Source organism: Strigops habroptila, chromosome 5, assembly GCF_004027225.2.
Source record: "Strigops habroptila isolate Jane chromosome 5, bStrHab1.2.pri, whole genome shotgun sequence".
Taxonomy (NCBI): domain Eukaryota; kingdom Metazoa; phylum Chordata; class Aves; order Psittaciformes; family Psittacidae; genus Strigops; species Strigops habroptila.
This window is the reverse complement of record NC_044281.2, coordinates 50,989,951-51,008,157: the sequence shown is the minus strand read 5'-3', so window position 1 is coordinate 51,008,157 and position 18,207 is coordinate 50,989,951. Positions and strand designations below refer to the sequence as shown.

General features: G+C 36.7%; 1 protein-coding gene across 4 annotated transcripts in view; it reads right to left on the bottom strand.

Moving 5' to 3' along the window:
• The window catches only part of DPP10 (dipeptidyl peptidase like 10), a 557,376-nt gene that overhangs the window by 25,295 nt on the left and 513,874 nt on the right, over window positions 1-18,207 (bottom strand). For all 4 annotated transcript variants that reach the window (XM_030487513.1, XM_030487512.1, XM_030487514.1 and 1 more), the window contains 5 exons: window positions 10,494-10,617; window positions 8,296-8,334; window positions 6,445-6,552; window positions 2,168-2,259; window positions 616-663 (listed from right to left, as the gene is read on the bottom strand). In XM_030487513.1, the coding sequence (XP_030343373.1) occupies window positions 616-663; window positions 2,168-2,259; window positions 6,445-6,552; window positions 8,296-8,334; window positions 10,494-10,617 (411 nt within the window). The remainder of the gene's footprint in view (window positions 1-615; window positions 664-2,167; window positions 2,260-6,444; window positions 6,553-8,295; window positions 8,335-10,493; window positions 10,618-18,207) is intronic.

The window sequence follows — 18,207 nt, the reverse complement described above, 5'->3', positions numbered from 1 at the left end:
TTCAGTCTCTAAACTTGCCAAAATATAACTCTCCTATTTTGTGCCTGATGTAAACTGTTTTCAGATGACTCAGTAGACTACTGTTCTGCACACTGGACAATGTGGACAGGATCCAAAACCTGCCCAAAGCAGAACTGGGTTTCCAATAACTGTCACTGCTGTGGGGTAGCAGTGTTAGTAGGACACAATGAAAAACCTCATTAACTTTGTGTAAGGATGAGGTGCTTTGCCCACGCACTTTAGATTATATGATCAAATCCCATAAACATTATTTTTATTCAGAAGGTTTTCACTACTTTTAAAAACACAGTCAGATTACATGCTTACATTTAAGTTTAACGTTTTAGGTGCTTATAAGAACTAGTGAATACATAAATGGCAAAAGCATTTTGTGTTAAAATATTCTCTGTTTCTTTAAAAAATGTAAAATATCATCAGTATTTTTAGTTTTGAAAAACTGTTAGTCTTTCTTTGTTACAGTGCAAGTGTACTAACTTTTACACGATATAAATGATTAGCCAAACCTCAAAGCAGCAATTAAGCTCACAGAATGTCTTCATAGCACTTACGGCTTGGGATGAAGAAGCTGTTAACACAGCCCCATGTACCTCTTACCTATGCAACTGTCTTCCTCTTGGGGATTCTTCCGTACTTAAGAAATAACTGTGCCCAAAAGATGAACAAAGTTAAACTCAGTTTGGCAAACTGTCTGATTTGGGTGGTGTTTAGAGAAGTGGGAGACATTATAAATAACATTTTTCAAAAAGTAAAAATTTCCAAATATACATGGAAATCAAATACTTATATATAAACCTAAGATCCAAGATTAAACTTACACCCAGCATACAAAGTAGTTATTTCAGATGCTACATGATTTCATATTAAAACAATAATGAACACATTATTTCATGGTTTCTATTTAATTCCTGTAACACCCAGGAGCTCCAGTATCAACTAGGACTCCTTTCTGCATATTATAAACACAGAAGAGAAAGTTTCTCCTTCACTCTAGAAGTTTGCAATATAAATTCAAGGAGTAGAAAAAGGTCATAATGAAATTATAGTGTTATGATACCCGAAAGCCATTTTGAACTGCAGAATGACTTTTTCTTCTACCTAGGGACAGAAGCTAACATCCTAGGCTGCTTTACAGACAAGGTTTTGTGGGTACAAGGAGGCTTAGTAGAGCTGCTGCAAGAATATCAGGACAAGTCCTTGGTGTGCGCCAGTTGAAATCCCAACAAAGTTTCCGCTTGAGAGACAGAAGGAGGGTAAGGAAGTCCTCTCAAGTGGCTGAGACAACCCACATGCAGTCTGTCACCTCTCTGCAGGCTGAGTGCATCCAGATCTCATTTATTCACCTGAACCTTGCAGAAGTATCAAGAAATTCTCTATGGCAAAAACCATAGAAGGACTGGTCAGAAAGGGTGTTTCTCCTGTGCCAGTGGAGATGACAGGCATTGCTGCAACCTCAAAAAGGTCCTTGCTAAAATATCATTTATTTTAAAGAAAATCAGAAGTAGACACTGCTATTTATTTTTTGCCACGTGCAGACATATGTGAAGATTAACCAAGATCCACTAAAGTTACATGGAGGTTTCAGATGTTTTGTCAGTTCTGTACTGGTCTCAAAAATCACCAAGTATGTGCTGAATTTCATTCCCACTATAGCACTAAGATGGGCTTCAGAAAAATTCCTCACTGAGTAAATTGGGTAAGAATCAGGGGTTTGGATAACCTCTCTATATAATTAATCTATGATGTTGAATCAGATCCCCAATGTCCAGAAACCTCATACATTAACCAAGTAAGCATAAACCCTGAAGACTTTGGGTTTTATCAAGTACTATGACTTTGTATCTGGAATCCAGGAAAGAAGTCACCAAAATGTTATTATTGCTGCATTGTGTGTTGATTTCTTTTATTTTAGAAAATTCAATGAGTCAACAACCGATGTCACAGTATGCTCCTTTCCCCTCTGCATAAAAACTTGCAGATAAATAGTCTTACTACTGCAGTTTACGTACTCAGGAATGTCAAATTTATGGCAATGCTCAAAAATGAAAGAAATATTGTTGGTTAATTTTATATATGCTAATTCCATTAAATGGATTCCACTTTATTAACTCAGGTATTTTCATAAACAGACAAAGAGAATAGTGCTTACATCTTTTGAGTATTTTCATCATATGCCAGGATTTTGATAACTTCCCAGTTTCCTGATGTTAGGTGTCTCAAACTGATTTGTTCACTTTTAGCCTGGATAGAGATGGAAAACATTAACTTTCATCTTACTTGTTACATTTTTCTTTGCCTAGTGGGATTGTCTGCACATACCACTACTAATTACATCTTTTTAAACTTTAATATGCAACATAACATCTTTAAAGCACAAACCTCATGTTTTGACAGGCCAGTATCCTTTCCCTTCTATATATAAACTTTTCAAAGTCATTAAAACCATCTCAGTTTTCATCATAATATTTTTGTCATATGCCAACAAAAAGTAGAAGTCGTATACTTCAAGGTAAGGATCTTGTTGTTACATGTATTTTGTTTCTTAGTGTTTCTTTTCCTTCACAGTGGCATAGCAGGGAATCTGACTCAGACCTCTGTAACCAAAACACACCCAAGTGTGCTCAACAGGTTTTCACATTTATCATGCTTCTACTGAGCCAAGAATACTGCAAAGATGCTGTGCCAAGACAAGTCATCAGCACCACACTCACCACACAAACTCAGACAGTGAAGTCCACAGGATCTAAACCTAGTTGAAGCCCCTGCTCCACCATGCATTTGGAGAAGCCTCTCTTTATCCAGGGTCTATAAGGAGAGCCTAAGAGTAGCTCCAAATTTTAGCAACTGAACCAAATGCTTACAATTTGGGGAGCACCCCTTGCTCCTTCTCATAAATTATTTCTATCCCAATGTGAGCCTAGGAAAATAACTGCTACTAGGTGAAATTCAAGACCTCTCTCAAAGAACATGAAGACAGTTTTGTTCTCAACCAAACCGGACAACTGAATTAGGAAACTGAAGTAGGAATTGAATTAGGAAACATCAGGATGGAATGAGTTATCTGCCTCCAGGTAAAACCCTGCTCTTTGGCTGGAAGTTGCAGTAGACTCCTCATCAGACACACATTAAAAACAATGGAAACTGAAGAGTGAGAAGCTCATTTGAGAGTGCTTCCAAGTGCAAAAGTAGAACTGTGGCTTAGGCTATTGAAAGATTAGAAGTTCAACCCTTGCTGTAATACTGTGTGAACACACTTGAAGTTTTTTCTATACAAGGGTTATGATGCTTGGCCTATATATAAAAATTCATAGTTTTCAAATTTAAGGCAAACTTTCTAAAGATAAAAGGTGATACTTCGGCTTATATTTCAGCTTTAGGGGGTGAAACTGAGCAGCAGGAATTACAAATTAGGTCAGATGGGGATGCAATGGTGCTTTCTGACCTCGTGCTGTGTAAATCCAAAGCACCAGAGCACACCTAATCACAGTGGCCTCAGCAGTTATGTGGCCCACGAAAGTCATAAAGGCAAAAACGGTTTTTTTAATCCCTGTATTTCTGAACTGTACCCTGTAAACTCTGAGCTCTACATCAACAGCAGCAATCACTAGAAAGCAGAAAATGCTCAAGGACATCTATGAGACATATCCAGAAGAAACAAGTCTCTAAGTCTTGCAAGTACCAGCTGAAATCAGGACATTGTGCTAGGTACTGTACATGTATTTGTGATGAGTATTCCCTTTTTCAGGAGATTCTGATAACTTAGGGCTGTCTCCAAGAACGATTAAAATACAAATTAGTGATTTATTAGAAGTGACTGTTATCTAGAGAGAGAGAAGCTGCAACTATTGAAAGAGATATTTAAGTATTGAAATCACAGAATCTAACAAGAAACAGCAATAAAAAGACCAGCCAAGCGTTAATAAACATGGTTATTTTTCAAGGTTACAGCCATAATACATAATTTATAAAGCTTGTAGGAAGTTCTTGCCTTGCTCCATTAAAGTGACTTTATAATTCTTATTTTGTGGTTGGAAAAAAGAGACTTTCTAGAGGTGAAAACCCCATGTAAGAAATTTCTAGATAGACAACATGAGCCAATCCCATTTTGAGATTAGTTTCTTTTAAATACTTCAGAAGTTATTAAAAGCATTTGAAAACAATAAAACACACATCTAGCTCTCTACATTCAGACAGTAAATAACATAGGATAGACAATAGCCTTTTAAACAGTAACCTCCCCCTGCAAAATTTAATTAGATGGTTCTGCTAACCTGCTTCTATTTTACCATCGGCACATGCTTTTCTAAAGTACAGTCAAAGAAACGCAGCCCAAGAACGACCATAATTTGTCAGCACTTGTTCTAAGACTGACTACTAAGCCTCAGTGATTAATCTAAAGCAAGCCCTTAAAATTTACTTCTTGCTATATGTTCATATTGGTTCTGTGTTTTAACTTTTCTGCACATGGAGGCTGATTTCTGTTAATGAGTTAATATCTATACTGAGTAGTGCAGAGAAGTAATGAGAATCTGAATGCCAAATTCCATTGTTATTTGAGCTCCATCATGAGAAACTGTGATCATTTGGGTACTGGCGACCTGCCAACTGCTTTAAATTCTGCAGGGCACCTGTTATGCTGCTGTGGATCTCACAAGGTGTAACAAACATCTGATGTGACAAAAGACTTTACGTGCTACGGTTAACATAATTTCTATGCCTCCATGTTTGCTTTAGAAATAATGGACAATCAGATTAATGCAGTGTATAAAACACATCATATAAACACATTTCCTGTCCTTTATTGCTCTGTATCATCAGCCACATTACCACATAGAACGGTGCTTATTGATGAATAATGGTTGAACCATGGGATATCACATTTTCTCTTCTTCTCAGACTTAAAGTTAAATTTGTCATTGGTGACACCATTCAGACTTGTTTATTCATGGTGATGGTGGTTAAACTGGAAATATTTTTGCTTTTTGGAGCTGTACAGTACTCAGGGCTCTAATTCGGCCTAAAAGGGATAGAACATTAAACTCTTAATCATAAACTTGACTTTAAACATTATTCTGGAGAGATTAAATCATGTATTTAAAAGTAGGTATATATTTGACTTACTGAGTGAGCTTAATCTTCTGCTTAAATATTTTCCTGAATTAGGATCAAGTTTTCTGGGCTCTTTAGTAAAGAATCTATAGGTTTAAGGCAAATTTGATTGTATCTATAACATCCTTGTGAATGTTGTAAGTTAATTTTCAGATTTACATCACTATCATTTAATGTGTTTTAAAGATACTTATTCATATTGGGAAAGAATCTAAACTAAGACTTGAGTGAATAAATGTTTTTTCTCTGGTGTGAATTTTTGTGTGGTTACTGTATTAATATACATTTACCAGCTTGTCACCTGAGTTCCTGTTTTCATTAGAAAATAAACTTTGACATGCTTTTGATCCCTTTTTTTTTCTGATTCTTTCTTGATATTTTTACTCTAGTGAATGAGTATCTTGTTCTTGCTTCTTCAGGTTAAATTTTCATTAAAGTGCTTTTGCTCTTGTTCTGTCTGAAGATCACTGTGAATATATTTCAGACTTAATAATGTTCATACCAGAACACTGTCATAAAGGGAGATAATAGAGTTGCCTGGTGCCAGGTCTGCTATTTTGATGTTTTGGGTACCTTAATAATCCCTCCTATGTCATATGGCTCTGCTAAAGTACCTGGATTAATGCTCTGCTGATTTAAATAGATGCCTTGGAGTGTTCTGTTTCAGGGTATAATTTCCTTTATTAGTTCATCACTACTTCATACTGGTGACCTTCAAAGTCAGAGTGGAAATTTATCTTCTTTCAGATTCTTCTTTGGAAAAAGTAATGACCCTGGGAAATGGAAGCCACTGGAAAATGTTGCGAAGGGTAATAAACAGTCCTAATTTTCACAAAATTTTAAGTTTCGGGTATTGCTTCCCTTTACTGTTGTGTGTAAGACTAGATTCTGAATATTCTGAATTGACATTTAAAATTATATGCATGCATATATAGTGTATATAAGGTTAAAATGAGTGGGTTTGCAGGTCACTTGAATTTCTGTGGCTATAAAACATTATTGACAGAAAAGTTCTACAAGAAAACATCTCTGCTTGACTATAGAGGTACAAAGAAAACATGAAATATTCCAGAGAGAGTACTTTGGAAGTATTTACAGGCCTTACATGCCACCACAGCACAGATCTAAGAAAACTTGTTCTGGAAGATGTTATAAATATGCCTCTCTGCACCAAGAGACAACCTGGACAGGACAAATGACCATGATGCAAGTGTGCAGACCCTACTGAAGTGCAAGCCTTTGCTTGGCTTGTGTGTCCTCAATAGAAGTTCTAGATGACGACTAGGATATTAAAAATAGCCTGAACCAAAATCTTACCTGAACAATAAACATGGCGATGTGGTGAAATTCACCTCGGCCTCCCTGCTTCACTGGGACAGTCATGAAGAACTTACTGCCATCCTTGGAGAAAACTGGTTCTTCATTCTATAAATGTAAGATTGTGTTAGTATTCACACCCTTTCATTAAACTTCTTAATAAAACATCATCTTAGCTTTTTTGTCTTCTTGGTTCTGGTAGTTGCTGTGTTCATAAGAAAATCGGAGAAAAATCCTTAGATTTTCAATATATTCTGCAAAGATTAACAAAAATGTGGTGGCTAAAGCTAGATAGAGTTTGTGCCAGTAGTTACCATTGCACAATTTGTCTGGAAGCATGGATTACAGCCCTTGCAAAACTCCCCCTCCCAGTGAAAGGCCTGGAAGTCTCATTCCTAATACAGCAGGACTTTACAGGACACCCTCGTTTACAGATATACAATTAATGACAGAGGTAAGTCCTACTAGTGCTGAGTATAAATGTTTCCATGGCCTGGACTCAGCAAAATATTACTAAGTACATGCTTAATGCTCACTGATTTTGATAAAGTTGTATGGCAGAAATAAGTACATTGAAGTGATATTCTGAATCATGGTCTTACCATAAATTGTAGCCTGATATGAGACCATCTCTCCATGTCTAACTTTGTACAGAAGTATGAAAGGAAATGGGCTTGCTATAAGCATAGTGTTTTAAAAATGATTTCTCGTTTGAAATATTAAAGGAAAATGGCTTGCTATAAAAGCATATTTAAGGAGAAAAAAAAAGAAAAAAAAGATTTCTCATTTGCACATTGCAAAATGAAGCCTGAAATGTATTTTAAATAGAATGTGTTTCTCCCATTTATTGGACAGCTCTTCTGAAGCTATGGAAATGGAATAATATGCTGACATACTAGATCAACATACTGTTCTGGGTATGAATTTAGAAATATTATTCTTATGCATTCCAATTATAGAAGGTATAACCTCTAATCTTCGAATTCCTTGGGGTTTAATTTGGTGAGGTTATTTTTTAATGAGAAAAAAATCAGCACGGTATATAGGAAATGCTTGAAATGGGATTTGTCTGATCTATCTTTACCCATCCAAGAGTTAGCTAGTTAATCAGCAGTCATATAAATGCTTACTCAACTGATTGCAGAGAGATAGGAAACTGAAGGGAATATTGCCTCTGAAACCCAGACAGGTGTCTCAGTTCAAAAGGCTGAATTGCTCACTGGAAATACATATTTCTTCCCACAACTGACAGGGTCAGCTAGATAGCAAAATGTCCTCTGTGTGATGCTAAGTGGCAGGACCCTTCATCAGGGACTGTAGTGGTAGGACAAGGGGTAATGGCTTCAAACTTAAACATGGGAAGTTTAGATTAGATATAAGGAAGAAGTTCTTTACAGTGAGGTTGGTGAGGCACTGGAATGGGTTGCCCAAGGAAGTTGTGAATGCTCCATCCCTGGTGGTGTTCCAGGTCAGGTTGGACAGAGCCTTGGGCGACATGATTTAGTGCGAGGTGTCCCTGTCCATGGCAGAGGGGTTGGAACTAGAGGATCTTAAGGTCCTTTCCAACCCTAACTATTCTATGATTCTATGATTCTACGATTCCCGCTACCAGAGAAACAAGCTGCCATTTGAATGTTTAGACAGCCACTGCTATACTCCTCAGCTGTTAAATTAATTTAAGATCCTAGAAAGTATTAAATTTTAAAAGGAATGAATTTTGATAGCTTCTAAAATAACATATAATTAAACAGAAATTTATGTAATATAATAAGTAATATAGTTAAATAAAAATTATTAAAATGTAATTAAAGCAAATCACTCATACACACAGAAAGAGCATTTATACTATACCTGTTTAGGAAGCCACAGGTCTGACTGCATTTCATATTTCTAAAAAAAGAAAAAATTGCTTTTACGGAACAACTATAGATACAAAATATTTCCCACATTCAGAAAAAGGTCTCTAGCTATTTCATGGGGTTTTCTTCTACTGTGTTACAATCTTCACATCTCTTCATTGACACATTGAAATAAACGATAATTACAAAGTCAGCTGCTTTACTCAGAGCTTTGGGCAGAACACCACAGGGGACCTAAGAATGTCTTTTTCAGTCCTTTCTGATTAGCTATCAAGAAGCTTTACACAGGCAGTTCTATTAGTTTTCTACCTCTAGGCATCATCTGGCAACTGGATATTTTAGGTCCTTCATCAACACTGGGCAAACAGCCAGCATCAAGCTCAAATTGTGAGACCTTTTCAAATCACCATTGCTTGCTTTAATGGGTTGTACTGTGGCATAAGTGAAGAGAAAAAAAAATAAATGCAAATGATTGCTTTTTATTGGTCACACTTCTATTTCACATCATGCTATTAAAAAAAAAAAAAGCCCCAAACCAAATACTGTGCATGCATTGTTGGAAAAAAATACATCAACTCTTGTAAATTGTCACAGTCACACTAAAGTCATGAAAACTTATTAGCTATAGAAGCATCTGTACATATATAGCCTGAAAAATGAAAAACCTGTAGCTACCTGAGCAGCTGGTTTTATACAGTACTTTTTGGAATTGAGAACTTTTGCAAAATGCTAGGGGAAAAAAAAAATGTTTACAGTTGAAATCAAATGGTGTGATACAATGTTAAATTCTCACACAAAGCCCCTTTCCTCATCCATTACTGAATTCAAGAACATCACCTTGTTCTATTGGATGCAACGTAGGAACTGTCAGGGTTACAAGCATGAGCCTGGTCTGAGCCCCACCCACTACAGTGACACTGTATCGCTATCATTCCTCACACACCTAAAAAGGTCCTTCACTGCACTTTACTTCTTCTGGAGCAGGACTTCTTATTCTCTCTCTCTTATATTATGTCCTGGATTACAGCTCCCTGGATACCTCCTTCAGAAAAGCCCAATTGACCTTCGAGCACATAATGGTTTCCTTCCAGAAGCAACTGCTCACAGTGGTTCACGTCTGACTTTCTCAATAAAAGGGCCCAAGGCTTACAGGAACCAGGTAAAAATCAAGCAAACAACAAATCTCTATGTTCACAATCCTAACTATGGTTTGGGGACTATGTAGTTTCTGCGTCAGGAAAAGCAACTTGCACTATGTATCAAAAGAAGCAGACAAGCTCAGAAATAATCCCTAATACTTTAACATGACTTGAATTCAGTAGCAGACACTGATGGGAGTCTTTTGACTCCCAGGCCAAACTTAGACCTACATTAATCACTCATAACCATTTCTACTGTCAAATTATACCCTCTACTTTGGAGCATTTGCTGGTACTGATATCAGCATGTACAGAAAATATTTATACTTTTAGCTGGTTCTGGGAAGAGATCATGACTCAGAATGGGAAAGTGGCCAACTGCATTCAAGATGCAAGATTGACTGTGAAAACGGCGAGATGTAATGCAGAAGTGTCAGAAGTCAAAGTCTGGGTCAAGGGATGAGATGTAGCTGAATTCAAATAAAAAAATGTATTTCAGCTTGGCTTACATTCAGAATATAATATCCCTGTTGCCTTTCAATTATTTTTTTTTTCCCCAGTAACTTTATTTTCCTAAAGTTATTTAATTCTGCTATGAAACTTGCAGGAATTAGTGGAACTGTACACCTTTCCCTTAAACATATTTAAGCTGTGAGAGACAGAAAGATCTGAAACAAAAGTCTGTAGGGGGAGAGAGGAAAAACCAGGCAGCTGAAAATATCTGGTGGAAGACAAACTTGTCACTGCACTAGCTATATCCAAAGTACATAATGTTCAGCAACTGCAGTTTCCACTGAAATTAATGAATGAACAAAGCTTAGTAATTCTGGAAAGTTCACTCAAAGTTGCTAATTACATGAAATAATTTCACCAGATTTGGACTTTTCTTACATCCATTTCCTCCCTGTTGGCTAATTATATTCAGCTTCCAACTACTGCTTGCAAATTTGCAAACTGATTGCCGAAAATTTTTCTGAATATAAAAACAAAATGCAGGGAGAAACCTTGAAAAAAGAGCATAAGAAGCACAAGAGAAAAAAAAACACCTTACCTTGCTGCAAGCTCCAGTCGTTGTTTCGCAAACCGTAAGGATGGAGTGATTCTGAGGTCTGTTTAACCATCTCACCACAGCCTTAGTATTGCTTACCCATTTAACCATGGTGATGTAATATTCCCTAAGTAAACATTTGAAAACACAACATTCAAATCATTCCTATTTCAGACTAAACTTTAAAAAAAAAAAAAAAAAAAAAAAAAAAAATCACTCAACAATGTCCAGTTCATCAAGTGGCTGGCTTTGTACCACATGACATTATCAGTATTGAGGGATGGAGAAAATAATCCCAAATGCCCAGAGCATTTCTGTTCCTACAACTGGGAAGGATCAGTCCTAGTGCGCTGTCCCCCTGGGAAATTTGTACTCCGTTAGTTCCTCCTTCTCAGTCATTTGGAATATATAAACTTTACCAACTCTGAAACATAATACTTGTGAAGCATACTTTTGCAAATACACATGAATCATGTATTTGCCCACCAGCTTAAAAGCAAAAACTAAATTCCAACAAAGCCAGTATTTTCCTATACTAAATCCCTTCAGAAGACACATATTTTTGCAAAACAGTCCAGCCCTACTGCCAAACAAAAAACCTCAGGTCTGTAAGTCTGTAATGTCAGAGTGTAGACAAGACCACTTTGAAATGTCGCTTGTTATAAAATAACAAGTATTTCATAATGGGACTTTTGCATAAAAGGGAAGTCACAGCATCAGTGAGTGCCATCTTCTATTTTAATAAATAGCTCATAATATCGGTCAAATTGTCTCTTAATCCTGGCTGAGCACGGGATGCTTCCTAGGCACAGATGCATGGTATGGAGTATCTACCTCCCTCTTCCTGGAATCCTACTGGGCTGTCAGACTGATGATGTTACAGAGGAAGACTTGTTGCAGCTTGTCATCCCAGTCAGGCTATTTGCTTCACTTCTCCACTCATGGCAGCTGGCAGCTTTCACAGTCCAGCTGAGTTATGTGCAACAATGGAGTGAACCTGCCTGGAAACTGAGCCCGCCCTTTAACATAAGGGTCTTAGCTTGCATATAATTAGTCTTTTAATCTAATGCTGATGGAGATGTCATTATTCTTTGACAACGCATTTAATTATACCTTCAAAAGACTTCTTACTAGATCAAAGATGCTAAGCAGCACCAAAAGCAAAGTTGCATACAACTCCGATGCTGCACACAGGAGATGCGGCAACCCACTGCAGCTTCACCCAGCCTCGGTCTGGTCCTATGTTTGACGAACACAGCTGAACAACCCAATATGTTTCATGTTTGGCTTTTAGTGAGACAGAAATTTTCACATGTGGATACCAAAATAATGACTAGAAATACTGACTTCAGTATATGCTGAGCCTAGTATTTATGGGTTTTGGTTTAAAAAGCCTTTTAACTTACTGAGGAGCAAAAATGTATGCCAAAAGTAACAAAAGATCTAACACAAGAACAGGTGACACAATCAACAAAGCAATGATCCAACAAACAAACCAGAGTGCAACATCAAATCTCAGTTAACTCGTTCTCCATACCAGAACTTAAGAAACAAGAGCTGAAAACTTCTCCCTCTGCAGTTCATAAGGCCATCCAAAACCATTGCAACCGTGCATACAGAAGCCCGAAGATAGTCAAAAGGAAATATTCAAAACGTATACAAATAAGGACTGCCTTCCTCTACCGGTACTTGGACACCAAGGTGAGACACATCCACTGACAACAAAGCCCAATTTATCCCCAAAACAAATTCTACAATTTGAAAAAGTTTTCAGGGAGGGATGAAAACAATATTCAACCATTCAGAATTCAGCTGATATAGTAATTAATAGTCCAAATCAAACTATAACATCCTTTTCCATCACTGACACAAACTCCTTGATCATTGAAGTGAAAGCAAAAGATAATTTTAAAATTCCCTGTTTTTTCCCCCTTCCATCAACTATGCATAAAAATATGTTAAAATTTCACTACATTATGACTTCTTTATCAAGAGTGTAGTATAGTGTGTATATATAAACATATATGTATATGTAGAAACACATACTCTTATTTTATTATTATTAAATACTGTCGCCAGGTAATGTTTCTTCGTAATTCACAGTTTTGCAGTTTATCTAGTGTTTCAAATATACAGTGTGCATAGATGCATACAGAGTAGCAATGTTGCAGGTCAACGGATATGACCAAGTCAAAGTTTGTAGAAGAAAAGTGTGTGTTTTATTAGATTGGCTGATACAGTTGAATAAAACCAGAGAAGCCTGCAGGGCAAAATCTGTTTTAATTCTGAGGAAGCTGCTATCAGCTTGTGTCTCCAAAATATCAGGCATCTTTGCCACTAACCTATTGTACTAGTAGTGAAAATCACTGCTCCCTCTTTCTCTCCACACCCAAATACACAAATGTACTGGGATTACTAGACCCTCTGCATCTGTTCATACATCAAGTTTCCTCACAACATTATTTTAAAGAAGAAAGACTATGATTGCTTTCTGGACAAAGGACTGAAGCAAGATACTATTTTAGATACTAAATTTGCTACCCATTTAATTAGGGGCTTTACAGCACTTTGCATGTTCAAAGAACAACTTTCATCTTCAGTAACGTTTCTTAAATCAGACTGTGGATTAATTTATTGCATGTCCAAAGAGTAACACAATTACTGATTGCCTGTGTAATATTAAACTCACTGTATCACACAGGGGCTGCATGGCATAGACTGAATCAAGTTTTAGCATTCAACTGTCCAAACAGGAAGACTTTTCTCTCGTTTTATTCAAGCTGCATCTCCTCACCCCACTCCTAGCTTTTTTTCCTACACTTTGTTTAACCAGTTCCAAGGTTTTTCCTATTGATCCCCTTTCTCACAGCAGGGCCCCTATAAGATGATCATGGGAGACGTAAAACTTGTTTTTTGATACCCACTTCCTCTATCTCCACTGTCTCACCTGCTCTCTGGACTCCCATTCAAATCTCTGATTGTCAAGAAAATGTCATTCAATCCCTGCCACACAGACCTGCCATTCTGGTTTTTAGTAGTCCCCATTTCATGTTCTAGCCAAGTTTTCATCCCAGACTTTTTAGAGTCTTTTCCCTCACATTCTGCCCTAGGATTGTTTTCTTCCTGAATTCCAAAGAGAGAGCTTTCCTCTCTACTCTGTACAAAATTAGACAGAAAACACAGAAAAGGCAGTCTCCTTCCACAGCATCCCATGATCAGTCAATATTGAAGGAGCTTATACATGAATCACCTTAGAGATTGAACTGGATTGAACTAAGCAATGCATAAAACCAAGAGCTTCAAGCTCCTTGTTGAGAGCTAATTCTGATTCCGCATTTATTCCACATAAATCTGCTGCTTGGCTTCAAACTGGTCTAAGGCAGTTAGATAAGGTAATGAGTATAAAGAATGTATAGCTTTTTCCTAGGTCAGTGAGCCAGGAACATGACGTGTATGCAGTCAGCTGAACAGTAGGAGCTGGAACATCTCACGTATGCTGAGGAGGTGCTGTACACCAAGAAAGGTCAGGTTTTAGGGTCTGAATGGGATAGAGGGCATCCAGCGAGAAAAAAATTTCCAACTGTAGGTATTAAGAAAGCAGTCTTTCCTGAGTATATGGCAATTAACTTTTGTCCAAAGACTTGTAACTTGATGAAATCTGGATTAATTTTTCACTGCTGATAAAAACATGTTAAATATCAAAGCTGCTATCATCCTCTGCCAAGCCTGAAGGCTCAATTTTTAAAATCTTTATTTCTTATAGAATGTTTTCTTTTATTTTGATTATCTCAATTGATAGACAGTTCTATGGAGGTAGTTTAACAGTTTGCTAATACATTTATCATCATTGAAGAATGTCCAGCACGTCTTGTTTCACTTGTAAGTTTTGGGATGTTTGTGACTAGAAAGATATATATGTGTATCTTGCTGGCTGTTATTGTAAGTGCTTAGAAAAGTCAAGAGACAATAAACTGAATAAAGGAAAGGGATTTGCACTGCATTACACTAGAAACATACTTACAATCATAATTTAATTTGAACATTAGATATTTAGATTTAAAATAGAAGACTAACATTACAGGAAAATAACTCAGAATATTAAACTTAAAAATAAGAAACTGCTCAAAAAAAAAAAAAACCAGTCAAAATTTGCAACATCATACCATTCACTATAATGAAGAAATCTGCTCTAACTTTAAATCAATGAGCTGATTATGAAAGAAATCTGCTCACAGGAATAGCTGAAAGACGTTTAATATTTATGTCAATGGGAAAAGGAACTTTACTTTGGTTGATGGTTTTAAGAGATTTGGATTTTGATAACAAATACAACGGGGTTCACCTAAAGAAAGCCAATCTATTATGCTCTACTAGTTTACTGGCAGGTTGTTATCTAAGAAGGTAAACAATAGAAACTTGGCCCATGCACAGTGCTCTAGAATATTTACTATGTTTTTAAATTATTTATATTGTTGTATATTGAAAAGCGTATGAGAATTTACAGATACTAATAGAAAATGTCATTCTCAGAAATACACATGGAAAACAACACAAATTGAGCCATGACAGTTGGACTTGATGATCTTGAAGGTCTTTTCCAACCTAATTGATTCAATGATTCTAGTTGATTCAATGACCTGCAAAGTAGCCAGATAACTACAGTTTGTTAGTATTCTGATATACTACACAACTTAATGTATGCATACATTGATGGATTAACTGCAGTTTTCTTCTGTGTCTAAGCCACAGGTATTTGGTTGGAAGGAGCTTTTCTAGCTTCCTTCCCCATGCGTGTTGGTGAGCAGCATCCCAGTCAGGCTATGAAGCTCTGCTCTCTATTTCCTCGCAGCCATAGGACCTGCCTACGAGCACCCTGGTAGCCCACAGATGAACTGTCATGGTCCCCCTTGAACCAGATTGGTGTGGATGATGCTCTGCCTTTATGGATGATGACAAAGTCTGTTGGCCACACTCCCCCTAGAATGGTCCATCTTAGATGACAAAAAGCATGCACTTTCTGTCTCCTATTGAGCCCCAAGCTCAGATCCCTTTGCAGGATGGCTGGGCAGACAGCCAGGTCGCAGTCCCAGCTAACCAGGAGCTTGTCCTGGCCAAGGTGAGGAACTTGCATGTCTTTCCACTGAACAGGGAAGGGATTAATCCATAAATTCCTTGGCAATGTGTGTGAAAGCTTAAATAAAATAAAATATCTGAATATATTTTTATCCTGTAGGCTGAATAGATTACAGCCATTTGCTATAAGGTATGATAACAAATTAATCCTTTACATTAACCTTGCGAGATAGCTATTAGTATTGCCTAGTTACAGAAGAGCAAAGGGGCAGAAGTTTGGAAGAAGAGACTAGACATAGCATAAGGAAAGGTGAAAGTAAACCCTAGTTTTCTTAATACCAAATTGCACCCCTCTCTCTCCATTTCCTTTTAGAATCCAGTAAGCTTTATATTCCAAAGCAAGGCTCAGATAAATTGGCTGCCAGAGGTATAAAACCAAGCTTTCTAGATTCAAAAGGTGATCTCAAACTAGAAGTACATAAATATCCAAATGATTCTGATAATTTGGATAATAAAAAAAATGGTGAGGCTTGTAGTACCATTATCTGAATTTATGCAAACTTAATTTCTTAAGTTTCCAGTTCCATTACAAATGATTAGTTAAAATCCTTAAAATAATCTAAATTTTCATACAAAGTCAGAAGGGTCTGACTGTGTATTACAGTTTCTTTAAAAGCAGGCATATATGAAATGAGAATGCGGACATCTAGGACTTTTTCAGGCATTTAAATACTATTGGAAAAAGTAAAAAAGCACTGACTTATTTTCTTATGGTGCATTTTAAAACTACCTGGTCAACAGCATCTGGGAATAGTGCAGAGTCAATGCAGCTTGCTCACTATGGCTGAGAATGGGGAAAGCAAACAGTGGGTGACCCTCACACTGAGACTTTCCAGAGCTGATACACAGTTCTAGAAGAAAAAAGTCTTTTCATCACGTATAGAACATAGCTCTAATAAGTGAACTGCAACTTCTTTCGTGTGTTATTTCACTTCTCTGTGTTAGACATTTCCACTTTGGAAAATAAATTATTTTTTTTCTGACTGACAGGTCTAAATTCAAGCACGGGTTTTGAAAAATCAGCCTGCGGATTTTCTTAATACCATAATAATACCTTATATCTAAATATCGCCAGTTATAAGAATTCTTCAGGTGTTCTAAAGTACAGCGGTTTGAAGTGACCACTTGTACACCATATTGTTTTTTTAAGATTTGCAGGAGGTATTAGCTTTCCAACTGGAACTTCAACAGCTAGCAGTGAATGAATGAACACTTATATTATCTTACATGTATATTCTCTTTCTGTGACTAATGAGAAGAAAATCCTGCAGTACAAAATCATGTTCGCCACTGAAGAAAACAGAATGTAATTACACACATGGAATGGGAACACCAATTTTTTGGAATTTATTTGGAAATTTGGAAATTACAATAATTGCACAGAACACAACCATATGTTTAAAGGAAGACTGTCAGTCTTTCTGTGGCATTAACAATGCATAGTAGAAGGCAAATTTTTCCACATATTAAAACTTTCAGGAGTAAATTTATACATGTAATTGCTGTCTTTATATCAGAATAACCTGAACAAGACTTAGGAAATATTACCACGCACTTTTACAGAATCACTGCAAGAAGTAAATGAAGCCAGAACATGGAATTTACTCTATCTTACAACAAGCTCTCAGATGCCCTAAAAATCAGAGAAAAGTTGGGGAGAGTGGAGAATCTGAATGTTACTTTCCATGGCTAAAAGTAACGGAAGCCCCCTTCCCTGCCTATTTTTGTGGTTTTTCTGTGTATGAGTGAATCTCTCCTATAACAGCAGCTGGTTATGACTTGCACAATATGTATTTCTGATTGTTTCTGCCCTGAAAGATCCATAAAACTATATCTGATAGTGCCCCATTCCACTTAATTCTGAAAGATTCCCATGACCTATTTACTAAATGACTCCATAATGAATGGATTAGAAAGGTACTGAAAAAAAATGACCACTAAAAGTAGCTACTACTTTTATTAAAAAACTTAATACTTGAAAGCAAAAATTCCCAACCACCACAAACTCCTCAGATTTCCACTCTAGAAAGGCTTGCTAAAAACTCATTCTTCATACCTGTATACATATAGATATATGGAGATCTATATAGATTGATGACCAGTGTGATGGCTGACTACTACTCCAACCCAGAGTCAGAATGCAAGATTTACAGTATGCTTGGCTCAAAACTATACATTTTTACCAAATTTTGCAGCATGGACATTATACCTTAATAGCTAAAATTAAGATGAAACTAACTTTTTTCCCAGGTATAAACAGTTTTACTCAGTCTTCTGATACAGTAGCAATATAGAATTTTAATGTGACTATTATTTCAATTAAACAGCAACAATATCTTTATCAAGGACACAAAAATCTGGCAAAGACACCTGTTAAGGCTCACAAAAGAAATTCCAGAAATTGAGCTACTGCTACCCTTCAGCTTCAAGACGCAAAAAAGCTTTGAAGATGACAGTATTCATAATTTGATTCTACTTTTGTTTTCAGTTTGCTGGGGAGGAAGAATGAATCTGAAAAATCTAGAAGGAATTAATCTGAAAAATCTAGAGTTCATAAAACCATAACATCTGAACAACATTTTCA